Source organism: Myotis yumanensis, unplaced genomic scaffold (assembly GCF_028538775.1).
Source record: "Myotis yumanensis isolate MYYU_CA2020_CCGP unplaced genomic scaffold, mMyoYum1.0.hap1 SCAF_13, whole genome shotgun sequence".
In the NCBI taxonomy this organism is placed as follows: Eukaryota; Metazoa; Chordata; class Mammalia; order Chiroptera; family Vespertilionidae; genus Myotis; species Myotis yumanensis.
The window spans coordinates 36578626-36605203 of record NW_027223764.1 but is presented as its reverse complement, the minus strand read 5'-3'; the positions used below and the strand labels follow the sequence as shown (position 1 = coordinate 36605203).

Below are 26578 nucleotides of genomic sequence, written 5' to 3'. Positions count from 1 at the left end.
TGGTTGCCTCCCCTAAGATGCGTGCCTGAGGCGACCAATTGATGTCTCTCACATCAACGGATATTTCTCTCTTTCTCTCACCCCCACCCCTCTTCCTTTCTATTCTCTAAAAAAAAAAAAAAAAAAAAAAAAAGTCAAATGGGAAAATATCCTGGGGTAAGGAGTAACAAAAAGAAAAGGGATACCACAGAAAATACATATTAGGCCTCTTACAGCTGAGTGTGAGGATGAACTCAACTTTCCCAGATGATCGGTAGCTGAGGTGCAGTGGTATAATGTGTACCTGAGGAGAAACTTGAATGACCAGTTCCCTTGGCCACAGTAGGAAAACTAGACAATTCAGCTCCAGTGTAGCCCAGTAAAAACAGCACGGGACTGCTAGTCAGACACCTTCCTCTTGGCTCTGCTCTCAGTCTGGTATAAAACTTCACATAACATAACTCTCTGGGACTCAAATTTGTTTCTTTGTAAAATAATAGGTCTTAAAGGCCCTAAAAATTATGACATCCAAAATACATTAAAACAAAAAAGTACCTAGGAAGTGTTAAAAGCAGAAAGATAATTTAACATGTTGAACTGATTCACCTAGAGACAAAATATTTTATTATTTCAATAACCGTGATAAAATGTGAACAATGGCTTTGGAGGGACTATTTTGAAAATACCTTCTTCTGATTTCCTTTTCTCTTAAGCATGGTTTCCAGGAAGTATGGACTACTGTGGTCACCACAGCGGCACAGCTCAGAGTCTTACTACATACCACTTACTTTCTGAAAGTAGTGTTTTATTGTCACTCTGTGAAAAGCCGAAAATAAGAACTCAGGACTAGGCTTCCTGAACTTCTTTAATGCCCAGCTAGTTATCTGGGTTCAGTGGCAAGAGGCCACCACTCAGTAAGGAAAGACAAGACCTGCTAAACTTCCTATGCATGTATAATGCATTCCTTTCTGGAAGCAAGCTATTCTCAAATCCCTTTCAGTGCCTTAAACTAGAGAGAGAAGACACAAGAACACTTAAAAAACCCCAAATCAGAGATGGGCCACAAGCCCAGAGGCTAGGTCCTACAATTGAGTAAAACAGGTGTTTTTTTGTTTTAAGAATCTCCTCTACAGAAGACCCTGCGCTAGGATGTTACAAAGGATACCATGTCATGTTGGTCAAAAGGCACAGACATTCTATCAAGATGCAAACACGAAACTTAAAAACCAGATATAACAAGAGTACTAAATAGTGTGAAAAAGAACTTCCAAGACAATGAAAAAGATTAGTTCACTTAACGTGCAGTTGTTAGCGGAAATGCACAGAGCAAGGTCCTGCAAAATGCACATCGCTGCTAACAGTCATGGGAGGGCAGGGGAGGGGAGGAAGAGGGTAGTGGCAGAAAAGGAATGTGATTTGAAAGTATTCGTGTCAGCCCTAATAAATCTCCTTTTTAAATGAGAAGTGGCTAGGCTAATAGTTTATTTTTGGCACAAACTTGTTAAATCTGAAATTTTATAAGGAAGGCTAGGCAAGCAAAATATTCAACAACACTGAGGTGGACAAATTAATATAACTTTGAACAGAGTGGAACTCTTTTAAGAAGTTAGTTTACTTTTGGTTTCATCTGTAGCAAGACAACACAAGAAAAAAACATGACCTCTGCATGGTCACTCTATGTCATCCTACTTCTGTGAGCTTCACCACTAAACATGTAAGCCAGACCCTACCCCTCAGCCCCGCTGTCCCTGGTTTCCTCAGGGGAGGCAGTTTGCTATTCCTCCTCATTTCTGTCACTCCCTCAATTCCACACAATAAACCAAGTCTATGCTTTAAACAAGCTCAGAGCTTACACTCAAATGTGTTTCCCTGCTATGCTCCTCTTGGCCTTCTCATCCTGGAGCACCTGGGCCCTGCAGAAGAGAATGCCCAGCGAGCGCTTCCCCACCACCATGCTCTCTCCAGTGGTGGCAGGAGCCCAGGAACGGCAGCTCCCACCTGAGCACTTTTCATGTGTGCTAGGACAAGAAAAGGTTGGGAACACATTTAGGACTCAGGAACTTCCTTGTTCCTGCTCCCTAGAGAGGAACTGCACTACAGAACACTGAAGGAAATTTGTAACATACCAAAGTAATCCTTTGATAGAATCTCTTCAAAATCATATTCAAAATTTACAACATAGAAACCATATAAAACTTGCTTTTCAAGTACCAACCACGTTCACCAAAGGTATAAAACACAAGTACTTTATTGATTTCTTACAATCAAATACTGCCAACTAGCATTACTTCCACTCATGCATCATTAAAAACAAAAGGATTATTTCCTTGGTGTTTTCAAATGATGCATTATACAATAAACAAAAAAAAAATTAGAACTTAAAATGCACCCTGATTAATTATGTAAACTGGTAATTTTTTTTAAAAAGCATAACTAATAATTTGGTTCTTCATAAAATGGAAATTTAAATATTTCTCCTGATAGTCTTGAGGTTATCATTATGTTATGAGTAGTGCAAAGTGTGGCACACAGAGTTTCATCTAGAAAGGTGTCTTACACACCTTATTAAACAAATGAAATGTGCATAACAAAATGCATACAGTCAATGCATGATAGAAAGCATGTTTCAAATACAAGGCAGCCTCCCAGGCCACCGTATTATTTGTTTTGCATTATCATTTATGGCATTATAGATTAATTACACATAACATACTTTTATACATTTTAACCCTGAAGATAAGGAAAATAATTGTTGCTTGAAAAAATTATTCCAGGTAGCCATTTGGTTTGTATTAGGAGAAAGTGAACCTCCGAGAGTTTAGTGTCTGCCAAGTCTGGAATCATTAGCTTGAGTCAGTAAGTCAGATACTCGGCGTATTTCACAGTGACCGCTTCCCGAGTCCTGCGCTGCCTCCTCTCCACGGGTGCCAGGTAATGAAGCGTTTCCAGGATTACCCTTGTATGTGCTTTTCCCTTTTTTGTTTCTTCTGGATTAACTGTATTATTTCCCCTTCTCACCTCTTCTATGGCCTTCCATTTTAATTATTCATAAGTCCTTTCAGAATATCCTCAGAGAGTTCCATAAGGGGTAGTTCTGGAGATGGAAAATCCAAGGGGGGAAGATTGGGTATTGGAATATCCTTGGCTTTCCCAGTACTTGCTGCAAATTTCTGCCAGGTTGAAGAGGCTGTAGCAGTTTCTGACTGTGGCGGCAAGCTCCATAACTCTGACTTTTCTACAAAATCAGCATCTACATCCAGCTCTTTTTCTACTGGGCCTTTTAGAAGTCTGGCCTTTTCAGCCTTGAGTTGTTTATTTTCTTTCCTTAATTTTTCATTCTCAGCCATAAGGTATTCCACATGCCTCTTCAAATCTGCAATTTTGGTTGCCTGCTCTTCTATAATGGTTTTATCATCTTTTGGGGCTTTGCTTCCAATGCATGGTTCTGTTGGCTCACTCTTTTGCTGAAGTAAAAATAGCAGTGTGTCTGGATCCCTGTCAAAGACCCTCTGAATTTCAGGCGGGTGTTTCTCTGGGGAAGGGCTGTAGTTCTGAGGGAGAAGGAGACTGTGGCCTTCAGCCTCCTCAGCAGAGGGCTTGTGAGATGCCTGAAGCTGGGCGGCGGCATCCTTGTCTGTGCTCTGCTGGGCTTTCAACCTTTCCTCCCGCTTCGCCCTCTTCCACCTCTCCTGAATGAGGAGGAGCTGTTTCATGTGGCTATCCCTTTGCAGTTCCAGTGATAAATGAGCCTGTTACACAGAAAGAAAGGAACAATTTAACATTATGAGTCTCTTTAGTAATGTCCAGCAAATACTATTCCAAGACCCTCCTTTCTGAATAGCCCGATAACACTTAAAATCTATATACTATGTCTACGATTCAATTAAACCTCAAAAGTTTTTCAAAATAACTAGTTCTAGGTAAGTTAACACTTATGCTAGCTTATGAATATAAACAGAACACCATTCACTCAGCAAGTCAGAAGTACTATTCCAAATCCACATACTGAGTCAGACCTTTTTTACCTGTGCCTTAACTCTCTGCTATGCCACTGATACTCGGCTTAAAAACAGAAAATCTTCCTCTTTAGACATCAATTCCATAACTAGCTAAAAAGTCTTTTCACTGACAGGGTGTTCAGAAGGTTCAGTGCACATCTATATTACAGGACTAACATGAGCAGTTCTATAATCAAAGGGAAGTGCGGGTGACAGAACACAACTTCTCAGTTCTCTTGGTTCAGTTTGAGGAACTCTGTGTTTTTTCTTTGCCACTGGTATCTCCTCACAGAAAGGATCTCCTTAATTCAATTAAACATTTACCAATCACCTCCTATGTACCTACCACTTGTATAATCAGAAGATCATCTGTGGATAAAGGTAATTTAAAAACCTAGGGAAGCCTTCCCCAAACACAGAAAACAATTTAAAGCCATTGGTGAGACCAAGTTAAAAAGTACCAGAACCAGCCCTAGCCGGTTTGGCTCCATGGGTAGAACATCGGCCTGTGGACCAAAGGGTCCTGTATGTACCTTGGTTTCAGGCTCCTCCCCAGCACAGGCCCTCATCAGGGCCCGTGCAGGAGGCAACCAACCAATGTGCTTCTCTCACATTGATGTTTCTCTCTGTCTTTCCCTCTCTCTTCCACTCTCCCTAAAAATCAATGGGAAAATATCCTCGCGTGAGAATTAACCAAAAAGAAAAAAAAAAAACTACAATGAGATACCACCTCACACCTGTACCAAGTGTTGGAGAGGTTGTAGAGAAAAAGAAACCCTCATTCACTGCTGGTAAGAATGTAAACTGGTACAGCCACTATGGAAAACTGTATGTTGGGTCCTCAAAATACTAAGAATAGAGTTCCCATATGACCCAGCAATCCCTTTTCTGGGTTTCTACCTGAAAAACTTAAAAAACAAAACAAAAAAAACCTGGCCTGTTCCTCGTTAGAGCAGGGGTGGGCAAACTTTTTGACTCGAGGGCCACAATGGGTTCTTAAACTGGACCGGAGGGCCGGAACAAAAGCATGGATGGAGTGTTTGTGTGAACTAATATAAATTCAAAGTAAACATCATTACATAAAAGGGTACGGTCTTTTTTTTTTTTAGTTTTATTCATTTCAAGCGGGCCGTAGTTTGCCCACGGCTGGGTTAGAGCCTGCAGACCAAAGGGTCACAGGTTTGATTGTAGGTTTGATCCCTGGCTCCATTTAGGATGTGAGCAGGAGGCAACCAATCTATGTATCTCTCTCACATCAATGTTTCTCTCTCCTTGTCCCTTCCCTCCCTTTCACTCTCTCTAAAAAAACTCAATGGGAAAAATATCCTCGAGTAAGGATTTAAAAAAAATACCAGAATTGCTTAGGAATTTGGGAAAAGATAAGTTTAGATTTAAATTATCTTTGAGAAGCAAAGGGAAGGCCAGCTGGTCCCCTTGCCCAGGCCAGCTTACTTACTGTGAGCTCCTGGTCAAATGAGCTAATAATCAGGAAGCTCCTGGTCAAATGAGCTAATGATCAGGGAAGGCCCTACGAGGCATCTCTAGGACACATGTGGCAATCTGAGATCTCTAAGTAACCACTAGAAAAAAAGGATAGGAGTTTCTGCATACCATGTCTGGTATGTCTGGTAATCAACAGCAGTTCATTTAGTTATAATTTCCTTTCTAAAATACTTTTCTTTTGCCTGTTTTATATACAGGGTGAGGCAAAAGTGGGTTTACAGTTGAGAGTACACGAAAAAGTTTATTCTTGCATTTTTATTAATTATTGTATTATTTTTCATACGAACAACTGCAAACCTACTTTTGCCCCATACTATATTTTGACTATAGTGTTTTGAGAGGGGCCCAATGCTTGGTTTTATACACAAGTCAACTCTTCACAAGAAAATCCTTCTAACCCTTGTTGTAAATATTAAGAAAATGTCTCACCTGTTCAGACTGTGTTAGCTTCATGGCTTCAGAAAGATATGCTGGTTTAAAAAAAAGAGGCACATTAATATGAGTGTTGTCATTTTGTAATTAACAGGGCAAAGGAAGAGTTTTAATACTCCTCATGTGACAAAGAGAAATGATCTTAGAAGCAACTCTGCTATTATATAGTTATTCTGTTCCTGAAAAGAAACAAGATGAGGATTTAAAAATATGTCAGTGGTAATCAAATGTAGCTATTCCCTACCCCATCTTGAAGGAGTTTGTTCTTTTTTAAATTGATTTGAGAGAGGGAGAGAGAAAGGAATACCAATGTGAGAGAGAAACATCAATCGGTTGCCTCCCATACGTGCCCAACTGGTATTGAACTCACAACCTGGATATATGCCCTGACTGGGAATCAAACCTACAACCCTTCAGTGCAGGACAATGTTCTAACCAACTGAGCCACACCAGCCAGGATTGAAGAATTTGTTGTTTAAAACCCCCGTAGATTTCGCAATTAAAGAAGTAAAGATGGCCCAATCAGAAAATAGAATTGAGGATGAAAATTTAACAAGAACCAGTCAAAACCCTATTACTCATGCTCACAAAAATATAAAGAAACTAGAGGGCCCGGTGCACGACATTCATGCACTGGGGAGTGTGGGGGTCCCTCAACCCAACCTGCACCCTCTCCAATCTGGGAGCCCTCAGGGGAGCCCTCTCCAATCCGGGAGTTTCTGTCTTTGCAGTCATATGAGCGAACTGTCTGAGACCACTAACCCAGTTTGGTTTGTTGCTCACAGAATAATAGAGGCATTTTTTTTTCTTTGCTTCATTGGAGGAGATTTCCTGGAAGTTTTAGGATATCTTCCTTTTAATTTTTCCTAGACACTCTGATTTTACTGATGTCTCTCACCTTCGCTTTCTCTCCATCCCCCACCGCAACAGTAACTTGCTCCAGGCTCACTTTGCTCTAGTGTCTAGGAGGTCCGTCTGCCACCAGAACTATGATTCCCAGTATTCCTGGTGCTCCCCGCGCTCTGGGCTTCTGCTTCCGGTCCTGGGGCTGCCACCAGAACTAATGTTCCCAGAATTCCTGGTGCTCCCCATGCTCTTCGTTTTCCCTTCCTGCTCTGTCTCCGTCCCATAGCCTCCCACTCTGCCAAGTCCTCCAAGCCGCCAGCTCTCCCTTTCTGCTCTCCATCTGGCGGCTTGGGGAGCCAAGTTCCCTAAGCCACTCCACTCTCTGCTGGCTCTCCCGCTCTGCTCTCCGTCCGGCGGCTTGGCGGGGCATGGCTCCCTCAGTCACTGGGAGCGACCAAAGGAGCCACGTCCCCCCAAGCTGCCAGCTCTCCTGCTCTGCTCTCCGCCCGGCGCCTGTGTATGCAAATTAACCCACCATCTTTGTTGGGTTAATTTGCATTGATTGGCTGGTGAGCGTAGCAGAGGGACGGTCAATTTACATGTTTCTATTATATAGGATGATTATCAATGACTTTTTTACTGACGTGAACACCTGGACTATCATTTGGGCCTCCTAAACAACTTTTGACTTGTTTCTGAGCTATGCCAACAGAATGCTAGGAATTAGGGAATTAAAAGCCTTGTTGACATTTATTGTGAGCAAGTTGTCAAACATATTGTGTCATTGACAAAGACTATAAATGGGCAATAACTTAATAAACTTCTCTTTGATCTTAAAATAGTCACTGTAAAAATCCATAATGTTCCTCTTTGACCTGATAGCAAGTTTAAAGCCAAATTCTATCAAATATGCAAGAACCCACTGTGCTTTTTTTTGTAATCCTCACCTGAGGATATTTTTCCCATTGATTTTTAGAGAGTAGAAGAGAGGGAGGTTTTCTCGCCTACTTATGTTTAATTACATTTTATATTTTGGTATAAGGCCTTCTATATCCTGTCTGAACCAAGATGAGGTATTAATATTAATAACAACAGATCAGCTCTAGCTGGTTTGGCTCAGTGGATAGAGCATTGGCCTACGGACTGAAGGGTTCCGGGTTCAATTCAGGTCAAGGGCACATGACTGGGTTGCAGGCCTGATCCCCAGTAGGGGGCATGCAGGAGGCAGCCGATCAATGATTCTCTCTCATTGATCTTTCTCTCTCCCTCTCTGAATTCAATAAAAAAATATTTTTAAGAAATAGATCATACTCAATCTCCATTTTTTATTTCTTGCTTACTATGAACTTTTCACCATCTCTCACCTCTACATTGTTTCTCTTTTGCCTTTTTTCAGATATTACTGTGGTAGACAGTTAGACGAACATGAGCAGAGTAAGGACAATGGGCCAGTTACAGAAGATCACCAGGACAGAACTGCTGGACACCTAGCAATGGAATAAAACTGGTAGAGCAGATACTGGAGGTAAGTACTGTTAATAAAGACCTCGCCCCTAAGACACCCTACACCCTCTCCACCCTAGAAAGCCTCCGATCATGCAGGTCAGATTCTCCTGACCTTTTCTTCCCTGTCATGTGGTAGGCCCCCACCCTTAGAGAATAAGGGGGCTGGAGGAAAGCCCCATCTAACTCCATACAAGGACAGAAGATGGCAGGACAGATCCCATAGATTAGCTTGAATATGAAAGCAGTTAACCCCCTCCGTGGAGTTAAAAGGAGCCCTAGCCCACTCTTTGAGCTGCCCACTGGAAATTTCTTTTCTGAGTTTCCTTTCTCTTTGCTTGCCTAATAAATCTTCTCCAACAAGTTTGAGTCTTGGCTCTGAATTCTTTTCCTAGCCAGAACTCAAGTTCCAAGGTTGCAGAACCCAGGTACAGTCTGACCCCACCAGTCAGACACCTGGTGCCATTCCCACCGCCTACAACACTACAAGGCACTGCTTTCTGCCTGGTGCTAATCCAAATATGTTAATGATTTTCAGAGTCCATGACTTAGAACTGCTATCGGCCAGGTTCTGCCACAGTATTTAAGACACATTTTAACTGGATTCCCCCACCCCAACAGAAAGTGTACCAGTGAGATGGAAGAGACCTCGGCTCTTAACTTCTGAAGTAAGAAGCTAGGAAAATTCCAGGACACGCGGAATAGGGAAACTAAGTCAAATAGTTAAATAGCAGTGTGCAGCCACCTAGTGAATCCTATCATCCCTAAACCAAAAATACAGAAGAGTAAACGGCTGGCACTTTAAAGGTAAATAGCTTAAATCACCCTACTCAGGGAGACACATAACAGAAATCCAATTAGTGTCATTTGCCAACCACACCCAAGGACAGACAAATTAAGAGAATAAATCTCATTTTAGTGTATCAGCATAAAGCTGATGAACATTCTATTGGTCCTCTCCTAAAACCTCCTCTAAATGCCCCGCTTTAAAAACCCTGAGAATGAAGGTCCCCGTCACTCTTGCTCCAGGGAGCATGCCCATGCCATTCCCTTCCTTCCCTTCTTCCCTCACAGGCATCTACCTCCTAAATGCCTAGGGACCCCACAAGACTTGCAACCAGGGGAGAAATGGGGCAGCGGCAACTTATCCCAGGCTAACTCCCTGAATTTGTCTCCAAGGTCCCCTTTCTCTGACTTCCCGGTGAGCCAAAACAGCCCAGCCTAGGCTCTCCTGAGGCTGCTTCTCTGCCCTTCCTTGTTTCACCGCCCGAAGTTTGTTTTTGCTACGGTCAATAAATTCTTGCTTGCTTTTGCTTTTCTATACTGTCTCTCGATTGAAATCTTTCCTTTGAGAAAACAAGATCCAAAGTCTCACGGTCTTGCTGGTAACAAAAGCACAGAATTGGTTATACAGTTTTTGCTCCAGCCATACTTACATTTTTCCTCCATTTTTTTTCTTTTATTCCTATGTTAAATGTGTATGCGGCACAAAGACTATTTCTTTTCCTTCTGCTCATGTTTAACTCAGTTGAGACATTCTATCTATTGCTCTGATGGTGTGGATGAATTTTCCTAGACATCCCTCCCATTATGTCTACATATATTTGTCTCCTTGTCTGAACTACAGTCTGCTTTAAATCTGCTTTCTTAACAAATGGAACAATTTGGCAAAACCAAACTTAACAACTGGAATGCCTCCCTTTGAACCTTAAAACTGTAACGTAAGAGAAAAGGATACCCAAGGACACTGAGCAGCCAAAGCACAAAGAATTCAACAGCAGTCACACTGTCATTTAAAGCAGCGGTCGTGAGGTCCGAAAGGTTGGTGACCACTGATTTAAAGTATTTCCCAGAATTTAAATCTGGGCCTTAAAAAATAGTTGTTTTAGCACTAGCTGGTTTGGCTCAGTCGATAGAATGTCAGCCTGCGGACTGAAGAGTCCTAGGTTCAATTCCAGTCAAGGGCACATGCCCAGGTTTTGAGCCTGATCCCCAGTAGGGGGTGTGTAGGAGGCAGCTGATCAATGATTCTCTCATCACTGATGTTTCTAACTCTCTCTCCCTTCCTCTCTGAAATCAATTAAAATATATTTTATTAAAAAAAATTATTTTAAAAGGAAAAATTTTTAATCTGATTGCATGGTCATGGATTTACTCCAGAGTCACAAAAGGAACAAATGCTCCCGCTCCACCAAGGCAGAAATTTAAGAAACATTTACTCACAAAAATCTAACAAATCTGGTTAAAATGCTTCCTTCAATTACAACACTAGGCTAATATTAAAGTAAATATTAAACAAATGATGGGGGAAAGGAACTAAGAAAATCTGAAGAATCTATTAATTTTTAAAATAACATCTTTTACTATTCTATCATGAATCTGGTACCAAAGTACAAATGGTACAACTTATCTGGGGCACACAGAGCAAAATATTACCTCTTAATGACAAGGACTAATCTACTCTGAGTCATTTTCATGTCACCACAGTCTAATGGGAAGGTAGGTCAAGACTTGTTTTCCGGCAAAGGTCAACCCCTTCCTTTAAATTAGCCAATCATGAAAGACTGAGCATAAGCTCCAAGAGTAAGGGACAGGTCAGGTGCATCAGGAATAAAAGGCCAAGAATAAAAAGCTGAGCGGACTGCCCGCTCAGTGTACGTGTGCTCCCAGACCATGTGCGTGTGCACCCTCCTGCAGGAGTAAAGATATGTGCCTTGCCAAAAAAAATAAAAAATAAAAAAAAAGACTTGTTTTCAACCAAATACACAGAAACACTGCACTCTGAGATCTGCTCATCTCAAATGTTCATTTTTTGAGTTCTAAGCATTGTCATTGGATATTATCAACTTCCCATTTAAGCTTTTGCTCTTTTTGCTGTCTGTGAAAGAAATGAAATTCACTTAGGGAATTGGACTGCAGAAAATTAATAAAGGAGAATTACACCAATCCAGTTACAGCTGTTAATCAAGGGTTTAAAGCAGTGGTTCTCAACCTGTGGGTCGAGACCCCTTTGGCGGTTGAACGACCCTTTCACAGGGGTCGCCTAAGACCATCCTGCATATCAGATATTTACATGACGATTCATAAACAGTAGCAACATTACAGTTATGAAGTAGCAACGAAAATAATTTTATGGTTGGGTCACAACATGAGGAACTGTATTTAAAGGGCCAGAAGGTTGAGAACCACTGGTTCAAAGCAATAGATTTTTCTAACAAGACCAAATCCTTGGGAGTTTGTGGCCTCTTAACCTTTCCTTTTTTCATATTAGATGGTAAAATGTGAACAACTTCTCTCCACCTCTGGCCACGTTTAGACAGCTTTTTTTCTTCCTGAGATTTGGTATCTCAGTTTATCTGTCCAATGAATGCTCATATACTCATTTCATCTAATTCAGTTACTGTCCACCTCAAGAGTAGATCATACCTTTCTCAAAAAGGAAAGAGAAATCAAGTTACTGCTTTATTTCAACACATTTACAAGACAAACACTATCAAAACTCTATATAGTATACAGGCTCTGAGTCCTTAGCTATGCAATCTCAAGGTAAATTTTTAGTCTCAGAATCTCTTCTGATCTTTGACAGCTGAACAGAGTCCCCTTCTTTTGCCCTAAGTTCTCTCAGTTCAGGCTTTCCTTCCTCTTGAGTCTTTCTCAGATGAACCTTTCCCTGTCATATCTTTAAAATGATTTCCAAATGCCCTAACTGGTTTGGCTCAGTGGATGGAGCATCGACCTGTGGACTGAAGGGTCCCAGGTTCGATTCCGGTCAAGGGCATGTACCTTGGTTGCGGGCACATCCTCAGTAGGGAGTGTGCAGGAGGCAGCTGATCGATGTTTCTCTCTCATCGATGTTTCTAACTCTCTATCCCTCTCCCCTCCTCTCTGCAAACAATCAATAATATATATATTTTTAAAAATTCTTTTAAAATGATTTCCAAATGTTAAATTCCTTCCTCTCAAAATACATCTACATCCACACCTCCCAAAACAATGCTGTTACAAGCCCTAAATGTCAGTCAATTTACAAAACATTGAGGTCATTCCAACCATGTCAGTTTTCAAATTAGTATTACATTGACAACTCCACACAGAAATGCAACACAAGGCTATTTTTTAATATCTATTTTTATTGTTGATAGTATTATAGATGTCTCCTGTTTACCCCCCTTGACCTCCCTCCTCCCATCCACTACCAACCCCCTCACCCCAGGTCTTCACCATCCTATTGCCTGTGTCCATGGGCTATGTATATAAGTATGTTACAAGGCTATTTTAAACCAAGTTTAAACTCCCAGTCAAATTGGCTCATAAGTTCTATCTCCATAATTAAAGTTAATGAGATCCAACAGGCTGCCTTCATCTTTCTACTCCTGAGAATGTCACAAAATGTAGATACAAAGGGGGAAGAGGTGTTTAAAGCCCAACATTAGTTTTAAGTCTTCTAATAAAGACATGGATATAGGTTAGGAATGAAAAATACTTTTCTCCCTTTTATATATTCAGAATGTCCTACTGCTCAACACCTAACATATACTAATCACTCCATCTTAATATGTTACAGATGTGTAACCATGACCACCTGGGTTATTTTACTAAAGGTGTCATTTCACTGTGGCATTCATCTACAACATGGTTTTCTTAAATAGTATCTAATACATTATCTTTTCTTTATAGTGACTACAAATTTAACAATTTGATTCATAACAAAATCCTATATATTAAAAGCCTAATACGCAAATTGTCCCCTTGACAGGGAGTTAGACCAGGAGTTCAACTCGGGGGTGGGGCCGGCTGGCCAAGTGAGGGAAAGGAGGCCCTGATCAGCGGCAGGCAGCCAGGGGAAGGGAGGCCCCAGCCGGCAACCGGCAGCCGCTAGGGACCCTACCCGTGCACAAATTTCGTGCACTGGTCCTCTAGTAGGGTTTATGAAAGACTTAAAGAGAACTAGCTACCAAGTTTAATGTTGTATTAAGCCCCCATAAGACTCACCATAAAAATTCACAAAGATTTATGGGGTACAATATACTCAGCTGTATAGCTGAAGTGGTACACTTCAGTAGCAAAACTAATTCTTTTAAAAAAAAATGAGTGGAAATTTTCTCTGAAAATCACTGATTTACAGGCAAAAATCACTGACATAAAAGGACTTATCCAAACCAGTGTCCACGATGTGGTCTGTTTTTTCAGCAGTAAGGTAACACAGGAGAGGCAGACTCTACCAGGAAAGAACATGGCTCTGATTATCACATTGGCCTAGAGGGAAAGGAAAGTAACTTCCTCTAGCAGACAGGTGATAAGGTTTGCTTTAAGAAAGGTAGCTATATCATTTTGGATGAAGCATGAGTAAAACAGCCCTTTCCCCAAAGCTTTTACATATGCTATTCATCCAACAAAAACCTGTACAAAAACACACCCCAAAGATCTATTTCTGAGTTCAACATATGCTAGATTGTATGCTGACTGGGATAAAATTAAGTGTTTGATAAGAAGCCAGTTACTCTATAAATTTTATACCTTAAAAAAAAAGCTATCACCAGCACAATATTATAAGCATGAATATACATGAATATATAAATGAAATATTCAGAAGAGAAGCTAAAGAAAAACCACAGGAAAGAGTTTGATGCATCTTGCATTATCAAGATCTTAGAAAACAGAAACTCAGTGCAAATTAATTGGTTGGAGTCAAACTAATTATTACTTTCAGAACCCAAAATAGCTAACTTTGAAATCCAGACTCCTTTTCTATAATATAACCAAGATATACTGGCAGACATCTGGCCATCACTTCTGTCTTTAGGGATCTTCGGGCTCAGAAAGCCATGTCCAGGAATCATTTACCAATATGGAACGTATAATTTTCATGGTTTAGAAAGAAGTCTGGCCAGACCGGCATGGCTCAGTGGTTGAGCATCAACCTATGAACCAGGAGGTCATGATTCGATTCCCGGTCAGGGCACATGCCCGGGTTGTGGGCTCAATCCCCAGTAGGAGGCAGTTCATCAGTGATTCTCATCATTGATGTTTCTATCTCTCTCTCCCTCTCCCTTCCTCTCTGAAATCAATCTACACTAATAAAAGAGAAACATGCAAATTGTGTCACTCCGCTACGCCCACCAGCCAATCAGTGACTATGCAAATTAACCCAACAAAGATGGTGGTTAATTTGCATACGCAGGCGCAGAGTGAAGACTGAAGACTGAAGCCTCGCTGTGGCCAGACCAAAGGCCTGGGTCCCGGGTGCCAGAGGAAACCCGTTGCCGGCAGCCAGGGGAAGGAAGGTCTATTGCGCGAATCTTCGTGCAACGGGTCTCTAGTAAGATATATTAGGGAAGGAAGGGAGAAAGAAAAAGAGAGAGAGAGAGAGAGAGAGAGAGAGAGAGGAAGGAAGGAAGGAAGGAAGGAGTGAGTGAGTGAGTCTGGGTTGGGAGGAGCTGGGAAATCCAACACACTCAAAAATAATGCAAGCTGCCCTAGCTGGTTTGGCTCAGTGGATAGAGCGTCGGCCTGTGGACCGAAAGGTCCCGGGTTCGATTCCAGTCAAGGGCACATACCTGTGTTGCAGGCTTGATGCCCTCTAGGGGGCATGCAGGGGGCAGCCGATAAATGATTCTCTCTCTCTCTCCTTCTCCCTTCCTCTCTGAAATCAATAAAAAATATATTTTAAAAAAATAATGCAAGCTGATGTTCCAGGGGATCAGTGGGGTCACAGCTCATCATTACTATTATTTTCATTCCAAATAAAGTGTTAAGAAATACTGGAGGAAAGAACTGCCCTACAGTTTTACACTCAGTACTTCTTAAAAAGAATACTCACCTGTAGCCTTTTTGTGACAAGAAATAGCCTCCTCGTATTTCCCCGCAGCTAATAAACGATCTGCTCGTCTGCTCTGTTGATGAGCCTAGAAGACAAACATTTCTAATTGCTTCTCTTCTATAACTCGTTCTTCCCTTTCAACCTTAAAGTTATTATTTGTTTTTAAAATATAAAATGTGTACATAGTATATTTGAGTAATTACAATACCTATATTTAATATTATGATGGAGATTTTTCACCAAAACAACAAAGACAAACTCAAAAGTTCTGAAAGCAAATGACTAAAGTGTCCCCGGATGAAAGGTAAATGCATTAAATGAGTAGTCACTGGGCTCTTTACCTCTGTTACATTTTAAAATTTACCACAACTTTGTAAATGTGTTTCCTTCTCTTAAAGAGGTCCAACAGATCCAGATGGGTATATCTTACATAAAGTTAAATGGTTAGCAGGCAAGGAGAAAGACAAATAATCAACAAGTCTTCCAGCCACGTAATGTTTTTCTCACTAACAAACTCACAGATGACTTAGCAAAACTTCTTTAAAAAAAGTGAAAAGCACTGTACTACCAAGTTCATAGCAGCATTGTTCACAATAGTCAAAAAGTGGAAGCAACCCAAATGTCCATCAATAGATGAATGAATAAACGGTGGTATATACATACAATAGAATATTATTCAGCCGTAAAAGGGAAAGAAATTGCCTGGCCAGTGCTGCTTAGTGGTTGAGAGTCGACCTATGAACCAAGAGGTCATGGTTCAATTCCTGGTCAGGATACATGCCTGGGTTGCAAGCTCGATCCCCAACATGGGGCATGCAGGAGGCAGCCGATCAATGATTCTCTCTCATCATTGATGTTTCTCCATCTTCCTTCCTCTCTGAAATCAATAAAAAGCTATAATAATAAAAGCGTAATATGCAAACCGAACGAACGGTCGAACAGCGGAACAACCGTCTGGATGACCTTCCAGATGAAGCCAGGGCTGTCACGGCGGCTGAGGGAGCCGGGGCTGCAAAGGCCTACTCTTGCACAAATTTCTTGCATCGGACCTCTCGTGTGTGTGTGTGTGTGTGTGTGTGTGTATATTTTTTTTTTAAAGGAAATTGACACATGCTATAGCATGGATAAGCTTTGAAGATATTAAGTTAATGAAATATAAAATAAACCAGTTACAAAAAGAAAAAACTGTATGATCCCACTTATATGAAATATCTAAAGTATTCAAACTCATAGAAATAGAAGTAGAATGGTGGCTGCCAAGGGCTGAGGAGAGAGAAAAGTGAAGAGTAGTTGTTTAATAGGATTAGTTCCAACTTTGCAAGATGAAAAAGTTCTGAAGATGTTTCACAACAATTTAAATATACTTAATGCTGCCGAGACCGGTTTTGCTCAGAGGATAGAGCGTCGGCCTGCGGACTAAAGGGTCCCAGGTTCGATTCCGGTCAAGGGCACGTGCCTGGGTTGCGGGCACATCCCCAGTAGGAGATGTGCAGGAGGCAGCTGATCGATGTTTCTCTCTCATCGATGTTTCTGACTCTCTGTCTCTCTCCCTTCCTCTCTGTAAAAAGTCAATAAAATATATTTTAAAAAATAAATAAATAAGTAAATAAATATACTTAATGCTACTAGACTGGACACTTAATAAAGATGGCATATTTTATGTTATGGGTACTTTACCTCAATTTACTTTTTTTTTTTTTTTTTTTTTTTTTTTTTAAATATATTTTATTGGTTTTTTACAGAGAGGAAGGGAGAGAGATAGAGAGAGTTAGAAACATCGATGAGAGAGAAACATCGATCAGCTGCCTCCTGCACATCCCCCACTGGGAATGTGCCCGCAACCCAGGTACATGCCCTTGACCGGAATCGAACCTGGGACCTTTCAGTCCGCAGGCCGACGCTCTATCCACTGAGCCAAACCGGTTTCGGCCTCAATTTACTTTTTAAAAAAGTAAAATCTGGCCCGACTGGCATGGCTCTGTGGTTGAGTGTCGACCTATGAACCAGGAGGTCACAGTTCGATTCCAGGTCAGGGCACATGTCCAGGTTGTGGGCTTGATCCCATGTGGGGCGTGCAGGAGGCAGCCGATAGATGATTGTCTCTCATCATTGATGTTTCTATCTCTCTCCCTCTCTAAAATCAATAAAAATATATATTTTTTAAAAAAGCAAAATGTTTTGTCAGGTGTAAAGTGAATAATCTAGCATGCTTTTCAAAAAAATGTGCAACTAATGCATCATAAAAAAATACTTCAGAGAATCACTTTTGCACCTGAGACTAAAACCTTGTTCTCTAAGTCTCAATTTACTTCTGAAAATAATAATGGATAACAATAAATGACTGAGCGCCTAAAATAATTTTAACCCTGGAGTCTTAGATTGAGCAAAAAATATGTTCTGAACATAGCAATATATTTTATAGTGCCCAGAAATTATACACATCTTTCTGGAAGACAATGTACATGATGAAGAAAGCTAAGTTATGATCACTATGATTTTTCTAAGGAATGTTTTTGGATAATATAGTTAAAACAAGTGGCACTCAATCAAAAAGGTTCTAGGTAAAGGGGGAAAAAAGAACTAAAAGGTGTAAAGCTGCAGGTACCTTTACCTTCCTGAGCTTTGAAAGAGCCATGTTCTTTGTAATCACCCTTCCTCAAATGTGGGCTAGACCTAGTGAATTGCATCTAAAAAAAAACAGACTATAGCAAAGGAAACAGGATGTCACTTCCGTGATCAGGTTTCAGAAGATTGTCACTTCCATCTTGGTAGTACTCTCTTCCTTGCTCACTTTAATGGACCCCAACAGTCATGTAGTGAGCTGTCCCATAGAATGGCTCACATGGAAGAAAAGTAGCCTGCCAACAGCCAGCAAAGAACTGAAATCCTGTCCACAAGCGCTCAAGGAACTGAATCTTGCTATCAAACCTGAGTGAGCTTGCAAGCAGCTCCTGCCCCAGTGAAGCCTTTAAGTGGCACTGTGGCCCCAGCTGACACCTTCACTGCAGCCCCGTGAAAGACTCTGAAGGAAAGAACCCCGCTCAGCCATGCCCTTATTCCTCACACAGAAACACTGAGATAACAAATGTGTGTTGTTTTAAGCTGCTAAACTTTGGGATAATTTGCTATGTAGCAATAGATAACATATAATAGTAGCATCTCTTTCATTCTCAGCTGTCTCAAATTCTATTGGGAAATAGATTTTTACACAGGTAAGCAGTGATTGACCAATCCTCATGGGACTGTAACACTCTATCACTTAAATAATGAATGATTCCGTGACACCACCATCTCACATTGAAGTACTTTCTGACACTTAGAGTTTACAATAATCTGATTTAATTTTGTTTTGAAAATCTCTTGGAAATTCTCATGGAAATTTGTACTTCTGATCCACCTATGATGGAACAGGTGGCACGGGTCTACCCTTCAGCTATAAATATAAAAACAGGAGTTAACAGACACTGAACGTAAACATAACAGATTACATTTTCAAAAGGAAAACGCACAAGTTATGAGACCTACATTCATCCTAGCTTTCTTTCTGAGGGCATTTTCCAAAATAGAGTGCAGGAAAATAAAAGCCAAGCAGTATCTCACTGAGCAGAAGAGATGAAGACTGGAGCCAAAAGACTGGAATTTGAAGAGACTCCATGATTGGACGGAACTGCAGTATAGACACTCTAAAAATATACATTAACAAATCTTCCAGGTCCTTGGCTGACGTCCTAAGTTGCATGAGAACAGAGCACAATCCAGGAGTCCAAGAAGAAGCGCTGAGCGGAGATTTCAGAAGGCACATACTGCTAGGAAGACAGGTTACAGTTTGGACCTAGACAGAGTAACTTTGGTGAAAACCTGGCATTTCACCTGAGACATCAGGAAGACCAACCCTGAGAGGAAGAACCACACTCTAAGCATTATGGATAAAACTAAAATAGACCCACCCTAATAAAACCTAAAATTAAACCTAGACTAGATCAAGGTGATCTATCAGTATTCTAGCTGCCAGCCAGCACAAAACTTTACACTCTTTAGAGGAAGATGACCAATTCAGAGTCTCTACAACATACCATCCACAATATGTGACATACAATAAAGTTACTAGGCATGCGAAGCAGGTAAAAGTAACTAACATAGAGAAAAGGATGAGAAACAGATTCAGAGATTATCCATATATTGGAATTAACAAGCAAGAAACAAAAAGTAACTATGCTTAAGATGGTTAAAAAAAAACACAGAAAGAGGATACAATAGATGAAAAGAAAACTAAAGTCATCGGGTGAGAGTTCTTTAAGAATAGGAACTTGGTCCTATTCATTGTTGAATCCTTGAAGTCTAGAACAGTACCTGATATATAGTAATTACACATATTTGTTGGTTAATTAGATGGAAGAATGGAAGAAGTTGTGTTGAGGGTTGGTAACAAAATCAAAGAATGGTAAATGCCAACAGAACGTTACTGTACTTCAGAAAAAAAGTGAGAATAAAACTCTGCATCAAAATCTAAAATAAATAACTATATATACACAAACATAAATATACACACCCCGACACTCACAGAGGGAGGGAAGGGAAGAAAGAAGAAGGGCGAGGGGGAAAGAGAGTCAACCATTGGTGCACTTAACTTCATTCACTATTTAATCCATCCAATCTCTAGGATATTTTAACCAGAATCTTCCTACTCCCTCGAGTAAAAGTGAAGGCACAATACTACAAAATGTTCTAAAACTTTTATAAAAAGTAAAACGGCTTCAGATTTAGTAATGTCTTAGTCTGTGTACCCTGTACAAATTTCTCCCTTGGTGAATCCTCTTCAGAAACAACCAGTACATTCCACACGCCACACTCCTCTCTGTGAACTGCTCTTCTTCCAAGATAACAGATTAACATTCCTGTGGGAGTTGCCAAATTCTTATCTTTACCTTGTCCTCTGAACACCTAAAGATTCTGTTCCATCAGATTTTCAAATTTAGGACTAGAGACTATGTCAGGAAAGTTTTAAGTGGTTTTAACTAATGTAACATTCAGGAGTTAGCCAGGTAGAAAATGTTGATCTGCAGAGAGGAAGAATCTGATTATCTTTGAGTCCCGAGTCCCAGGTCCCATACGTCCTTAGACCCGCCTACACTGTAGCCCTACCTTCCTGCACCTTTCTTTTGATTCCAATAAATTATCCCAAATTAGCTTCAGCAAATTTGAAGTGGGTTTCTATCACGTGCAACTGACAAAAATCCTAAGTACAACTAAGTGACAGCCCTCACCAAAAAGTACATTCTACTTCTATATGCTAACTGCTTTAAAAATACAGGTTCTATATTGTCTTCTTTCCCAAAGGAAACAGTATTTACCTTATTTTATTTTTCATATATTTTTGTGTCCCTAGGGAAAAGCTGCATGTAAAATTGAAAAGAAAAAGAACACCAAAAAAGGTGGCAAAGGAAAATCTAATGTACTCCTGAACCTTGTGGTAGGTAGGGTCTTCAGTGAAGGAGAAATCTCATTCACTCCCCCTTTCTCAATCAATTCACTGAGTCTCCTACTGGCAAGCAGTAGCTCCTAAAAGTTAGATATTGAATTGGATGCCTAAGTAAAGTAATACAATTATACTTAAGATAACTCCTCAAGTGTTAGAAAAGTCCAAGAGCACCTGTTTTTGATTTTAAGTCTAAGGATCAATTTTTCCCAAACACAGCTCTGCTGCATCTTTTTTTCTTCCTTATGTTTCCAGTTTAGCTTGCTTTTTTTCATAACCACCACCATCTGCTGTGAAGAAAAATTACAGGATACAGCCCGCTAGTGAGTTGTGAAATCATTTAGTGGGTTAACAGCATTTTCTTAAATCCAATAGTAAATATTAGAGTATATCAAATATAGTACCATGCACACACGTGTATGTGTATATGTACATATATGGCATCATATAGTTTCAATTTTTTGTTATGTTTTGGTTTGATTTATGAGGATCCCTGCGTTTTACACGATTCCAGGAGATACATTCATAAGGCAGCAACTCTGCAGTAATATGCACATATGTGTGTACTAGTCATTATGAAAATTTTCTTTCTGTGAATCACAGTCAAAACAAATGGGCAAACACTGCTCTAATAGAAAGATCAGTATTTTATTTAGAAACTTGCTTTCAAATCCCACTGTTATCCCTTACTCTGCACTTATTCTTAAACAGTAGTGTGGGTTGGGGGTAGGCTAGAAAGGGTCAATGGGGGGGAGAAGGGGGAGATATGTAATACTTTCAAGAATAAAGATTTAATTAAAAATAAACAGCAGTGTGTATTTTAAGACTAAAAATTTTTTAATTTATTGATTTATTTTTAGAGGGGGAGGAGATGGAGAGAGGAAATGAGGGAGGGGGAAGGTAGTGAGGGAGAGAAACATCTATTTGTTCTATTTATTTATGCATTCATCAGCTGATTTTTTTTAATATATATTTTTATTGATTTCAGAGAGGAAGGGATAGGAAGAGAGACAGAGAAACAATAATGAGAGAGAATCATTGATTGGCTTCCTCCTACACACCCAACACTGGGGATCAAGCCTGCAACTGGGCATGTGCCTTGACTGGGAATCGAACCATGACCTCGTGGTTCAACCACTGAGCCATGTGGGCTGGGCTGATTTTTTTTTTTATTGGTTGATTCTTATATGTGCCCTGACTGGGAATTGAACCGAAACCTTTGATATATTAAGACAATGCTTTAACCAACTGAGCTACTTGGCCAGGGCCCTTACTCTGCATTTCAATGTCTTCATCCATAAAATGGGGAGTATCTCACATAGTACTAAAAAACAAAATAAATAACATAGTGTCTGATACCAACCCTAGCCCTTAGTAATTGTAGGGTAAGTCCTAGTTCTCTATCCCCTTTCCCCAGAGTGCTTCCATTAGCCCAATCTAGCTTGTAACACAGGATGAATTTTCCTTGAAATTTCCAGCGCAACAAGGAAAACTTTTTACTGCCGCTCTCACCAGTGTTGCTCAATGGTTGGAGCACTGGCCCTCACACCGAAGGGTCGATTCCTGGTCAAGGGCAGGTACATGGGTTGCATGTTCAATCCCCAGCCCCAGAAGAAGCAATGGATTGATGTGTCTCTCTCACATCGATGTTTGCTTCTCTCTCTCACTCTCTCTCCCTGCCCCCCAGACTCCTTTTCTCCCACTCTCTCTAAAAAAAAACAAAACAAACAAACAAAAACACAACAACAAAAAACGGAGAAAGAGGTGAGGATTAACAACAAAAAATATATTGCCAATATAATTAACATGGAATAATTACAAAGATTCTAGGTATGTACAAGGCCATTCTTTGGACCTTATCTGGTCCCTTTTCTTAGATGAGAAAAACTGACCACTCTAGAGGGAAGCTAAGTTACTCAAAAAACACATTCTCAGCACTCTTAAGGGCCAAACACACAGAATACAATTGTGTATTATATTTTGTATTATAATTGTGTATTATACCTTTGAGTGTGCAGAGTAGGTAAGCAAAGCATGAGCAATAGTCATGTATAAATTAAGGAAGGTCTGACATCACTTCCTACATAGGCAGTAAACAAACCAAAGAACTAGAAATTATCTCACAAGTTCTGACATTTGCTACCAGCTCTCACAATACCAAAATTAAATGTATCAAAGGAAATGCCTAAATATACACTAATTTTTGTTATAATTTTTTCCATATTAAAAACTGACAGAAAAAGCTGGTAAAACAAAACTTATTTAGAGTGCAAGGACTACCTATTTTTCCCTCGATGGAAATACGATTTATCTTATTGTTCTCCTGACCAACATAAAAAAACAGAGAACTAGCTGTAACCGGTTTAGCTCAGTGGATAAAGCGTCGGCCTGCGGACTGAAAGGTCCCAGGTTCGATTCCGGTCAAGGGCACGTACCTTGGTTGCGGGCACATTCCCAGTAGGAGATGTGCAGGAGGCGGCTGATCGATGTTTTGAACTCTCTATCTCTCTCCCTTCCTCTCTGCGAAAAATCAATAAAATAAATAAAAAAAATAAATAAATGTTGACTGAATATACAGTTCAATACAGATAAGGGCCATAGTGAAATGAAAATGATGAGTACATTAATGTGATATCAAAAAAATTGTGATCTATAATGTATTTGAGTCACTGGTCTAAGTAATTACTTAATTTCTCTCAGCCTAGGCTTATTTATCTGTAAAACGGGGAAGCAGTTCTTCCTAAATTCCAAGGATGCTCTGAGGACACATGATTATAAACCTATGTACTGTAATAGTCTTTATACAGTGAATTTGGACTACCCTATATCATTAGAAAAAGCTTGTATATACTACTGAGATTTTCAAAGGCACTCATTAATCAAAGCATTGAGAACTATTTCTCATGTTGAATCAACTGAATACAAAGTTGGATATCTACTCCCATAAAAGAATGTGATAGTCTTCAAAAACAAAACAAAAAAACCCAGTCATGTAAAACTGACTAACAACAAATTCAGAGGCCTGTCACTGATACTTAACAGCACAGTTTAAACCAGCGGTTCTCAACCTGTGGGTCGCAACCCCTTTGGCGGTCGAGCGACCCTTTCACAGGGGTCGCCTAAGACCATCCTGCATATCAGATATTTACATTACGATTCATAACAATAGCAACATTACAGTTATGAAGTAGCAACGAAAATAATTTTATGGTTGGATCACAACAGGAGGAACTGTTATTTAAAGGGCAAGAAGGTTGAGAACCACTGGTTTAAATTATTCAAGTAAATGTTAATCTCTTTTCCCTTGTTATCTTCTGAAAAACAAGCTAAGCTAGAACCCAGAACTTTCAAATCTCAAATGGTTTAAGAATTCAAGATGCCAAATTTCTAATACTTGCCTACAAAGTTACCAAAATTGTGCTAGCCGGCTCAACAAGACTGGATTCAAAAATTCTCTATAAAGAGATAATACTATTACCACCACTGAACTAAATTTTCCTAAACTGGCGATTCTCCTGCTCCATCTACAACTCTCACCCAACTCCAGCCTTCTGGTAAGCTACCACAGACCAGTGGGAGTTTGGCAGGGGTTCTGCTGCAGCCTGCAGCCAAATAAAGTAAAGCTAACTGGCACTGAACCAATGGTCATTTTGCAAGGACACGAACTTTGGAGCACTTTGTAAACTGCTGGTGATTTCTAATAATATTCCTGTTAAGTTTAAACGTTGAACCATCCATTATATTTCACTGCAAACTATATGTCACTTTAAAAACAAGAAAAGGGCAAGACATTTTCCTGGTTTGTTTTTGCTTTTTTTTTTTTTTTTTTTTTAAACTCACAAATCTAGTCAAATTCTTTTTATGTGTAAACAACTCTTACCAATGGGGGCAGGGATCGACTTAATAAAACTGGGAGGCGCTTCTCAGAGGAGCTAACCTGGCACCACTCATTTGGGAACCACCGCTTTTAGCTCCAGCCCTAGAATCTTAAACTTTTTCAAGCTCACCAAGCCCAAATCTTTACTTTACAAGGGAGATTTAAATTAAGGGTCTATGCTCTGGTTATTATAAGAGCTAACTCTTACACAGTACTATGTACCACACGCTGTTTGCTCTATAAGCCAGCCCTGTACGCCTAGTTCCTTTAACCCTCAGCGAGGTCAACTAATCCGCCCAAGATCACACAGCTTTCGGGGGACAATGCCAGAGTTCACATTCAAGCAGTCTCGCCCCAGGATACACACTCTCTGAAACCACCAGGCTCTGCTGCTTCTCCATGGAGTGGGTTAGATCCAGCTCAGGGCCCTTCCACGACTCCAGGGTGCAGAGTCCCAACCTGAGAAACGAAGTCTCCCTGTGTCCACCCGCTGCAACCGAATCTCCAACTTGTGACTCTTCAAAGTGCCTCCTGGCTCGCTACAGCAGCGGTTCTCAACCTGTGGGTCGCGACCCCTTTGGCGGTCGAGCGACCCTTTCGCAGGGGGTCGCCTAAGACCATCCTGCATATCAGATATTTACATTGCGATTCATAACCGTAGCAACATGACAGTTATGAAGAAGCCACGAAAATAATGTTATGGTTGGGGGTCACCACATGAGGAACTGTATTGAAAGGGCCAGAAGGTTGAGAACCACCGCTCTACAGCCTCAAGTATCCGAAACAGGTGCTCTCTCTGGGAAACCAGCGGAGGCAGCGGCCAGGCAGAAAAGAACAGCTTTCTCGCGGTTGCTTAAACCTCAACACCTGAAAAGCCTAAAAACATAATAAGTACATTTTTCTGAGAAAGGCAAACATTCACCATATTTTCGTGATGCCTCAAGTGATGAACCTAACAAGGATGACCGTGTTTTTGTTTTTTTTTCCCTCCAGCTGTCTCCAACTTACTCGAGAGGGGAGACTTTCCGTGTATGCATCTGAATATAGATGAGAAACGGAATAAGGGGGGACACGAGGGGAAAGGAGGGGTACGACTCCAGCTCTCCGAAGTGGAGAGGCTCAGACTCCAGACCCTGTGGATGAGAAGCCGGACCCAGCATCACACACCACTGCTGCCCTGGCCGCTGTCAGTGCCGCTCCGGGCGGCGGGGAGGTGTTTACGTGGCGCTCGGAGGCATTTCCTCAGGCCTCGAGAGGTGGCGGCCCCGGCGGGTGGGCGCCCCCCGCGCAGGCCCTGCGGCAGGGGGCGCACGGAGGCGGCGGGAAACGGACTCGAGAGTTTGCCGGGGATCCCGGAGGGGATCATCGTCCGGGACGCCTTGCCCGGAGCCGCCGTGGGCCACGCCCGCTGGCGCCCCCCGGCCTCCAGTACCACCCCCGCGCCCCGTGCATGGGGGGTCGGCGCACCCAGTGGACCGGACCCGACTCCTGAGGCAAAGGAGCCGAGGGCGGACGCGACCCTCTGGCAGCCACTCACCAGGTTGAGGGGTCCTTCCATTACTTCCATAGACCCCGGAGTGAGAGGCGGCCTGAGGGAGGGGAGCGACGACGCCGAAGCACATGGAGGAGCGCAGCGGAGGAGCTTGAGGCAGCGACCCGGACCGCGGCTCCTCTCCGCGCCCCGGGAGCCAGCCGAGGGAGCAGAGGGAGCAACCACCGAGCCACTTCCTCCTCCGGCGCCGCGGGCCCGCCCCCTGCGCCGGGGCCACGCACGCGTCATGACATCACACGCGGTGGTTCAAGGTGGGAGTGAGGACGGGTTGTGGGCGGGGCTCAGGGAAGGCGGGTCACGGGCCGACGTGCTCTTTCTCGCGGTCTATCTTTCCTCTCGCGAGATGCTTATCTTCAGCTTTTGTTGTCTCTTCTGCCGTCACGTGAGGTTGTTGGGAGTTTAGTGGCTATTGGCTTTTCCCAGTTTCCTTCCAGCCTGACTTTTCCCAAGTTCACTCTGCTTGGACTTATTTTTACTTCTTGTTTTTATTATTTTTGTTTTTTGTTTTTTTTGTGTTTTTTTTTTTTTGTCTATCTTGCTTGGGCTTATTTTTAAATCAGATTTGAGCAATGCTAAAACCATCTACTGGACT

General features: G+C 41.4%; 1 protein-coding gene across 2 annotated transcripts; it reads right to left on the bottom strand.

Moving 5' to 3' along the window:
- Positions 1–2209: 2209 nt before the first annotated feature.
- Positions 2210–26181, bottom strand: NRBF2 (nuclear receptor binding factor 2). Of its 2 annotated transcripts, XM_070432825.1 has the most exons (4): positions 25972–26051; positions 15082–15166; positions 5910–5950; positions 2210–3728 (listed from the first exon to the last, which is right to left on the bottom strand). In XM_070432825.1, the coding sequence occupies exons 1-4, from the start codon at positions 25999–26001 to the stop codon at positions 3018–3020; spliced, it is 867 nt and encodes a 288-aa protein (XP_070288926.1). In that variant the 5' UTR covers positions 26002–26051; the 3' UTR covers positions 2210–3017. The 2 variants fall into 2 exon arrangements, with proteins under 2 accessions (XP_070288926.1, XP_070288927.1); XM_070432826.1 differs by lacking the exon at positions 15082–15166 and having other exon boundaries at positions 25972–26181.
- Positions 26182–26578: the final 397 nt, after the last annotated feature.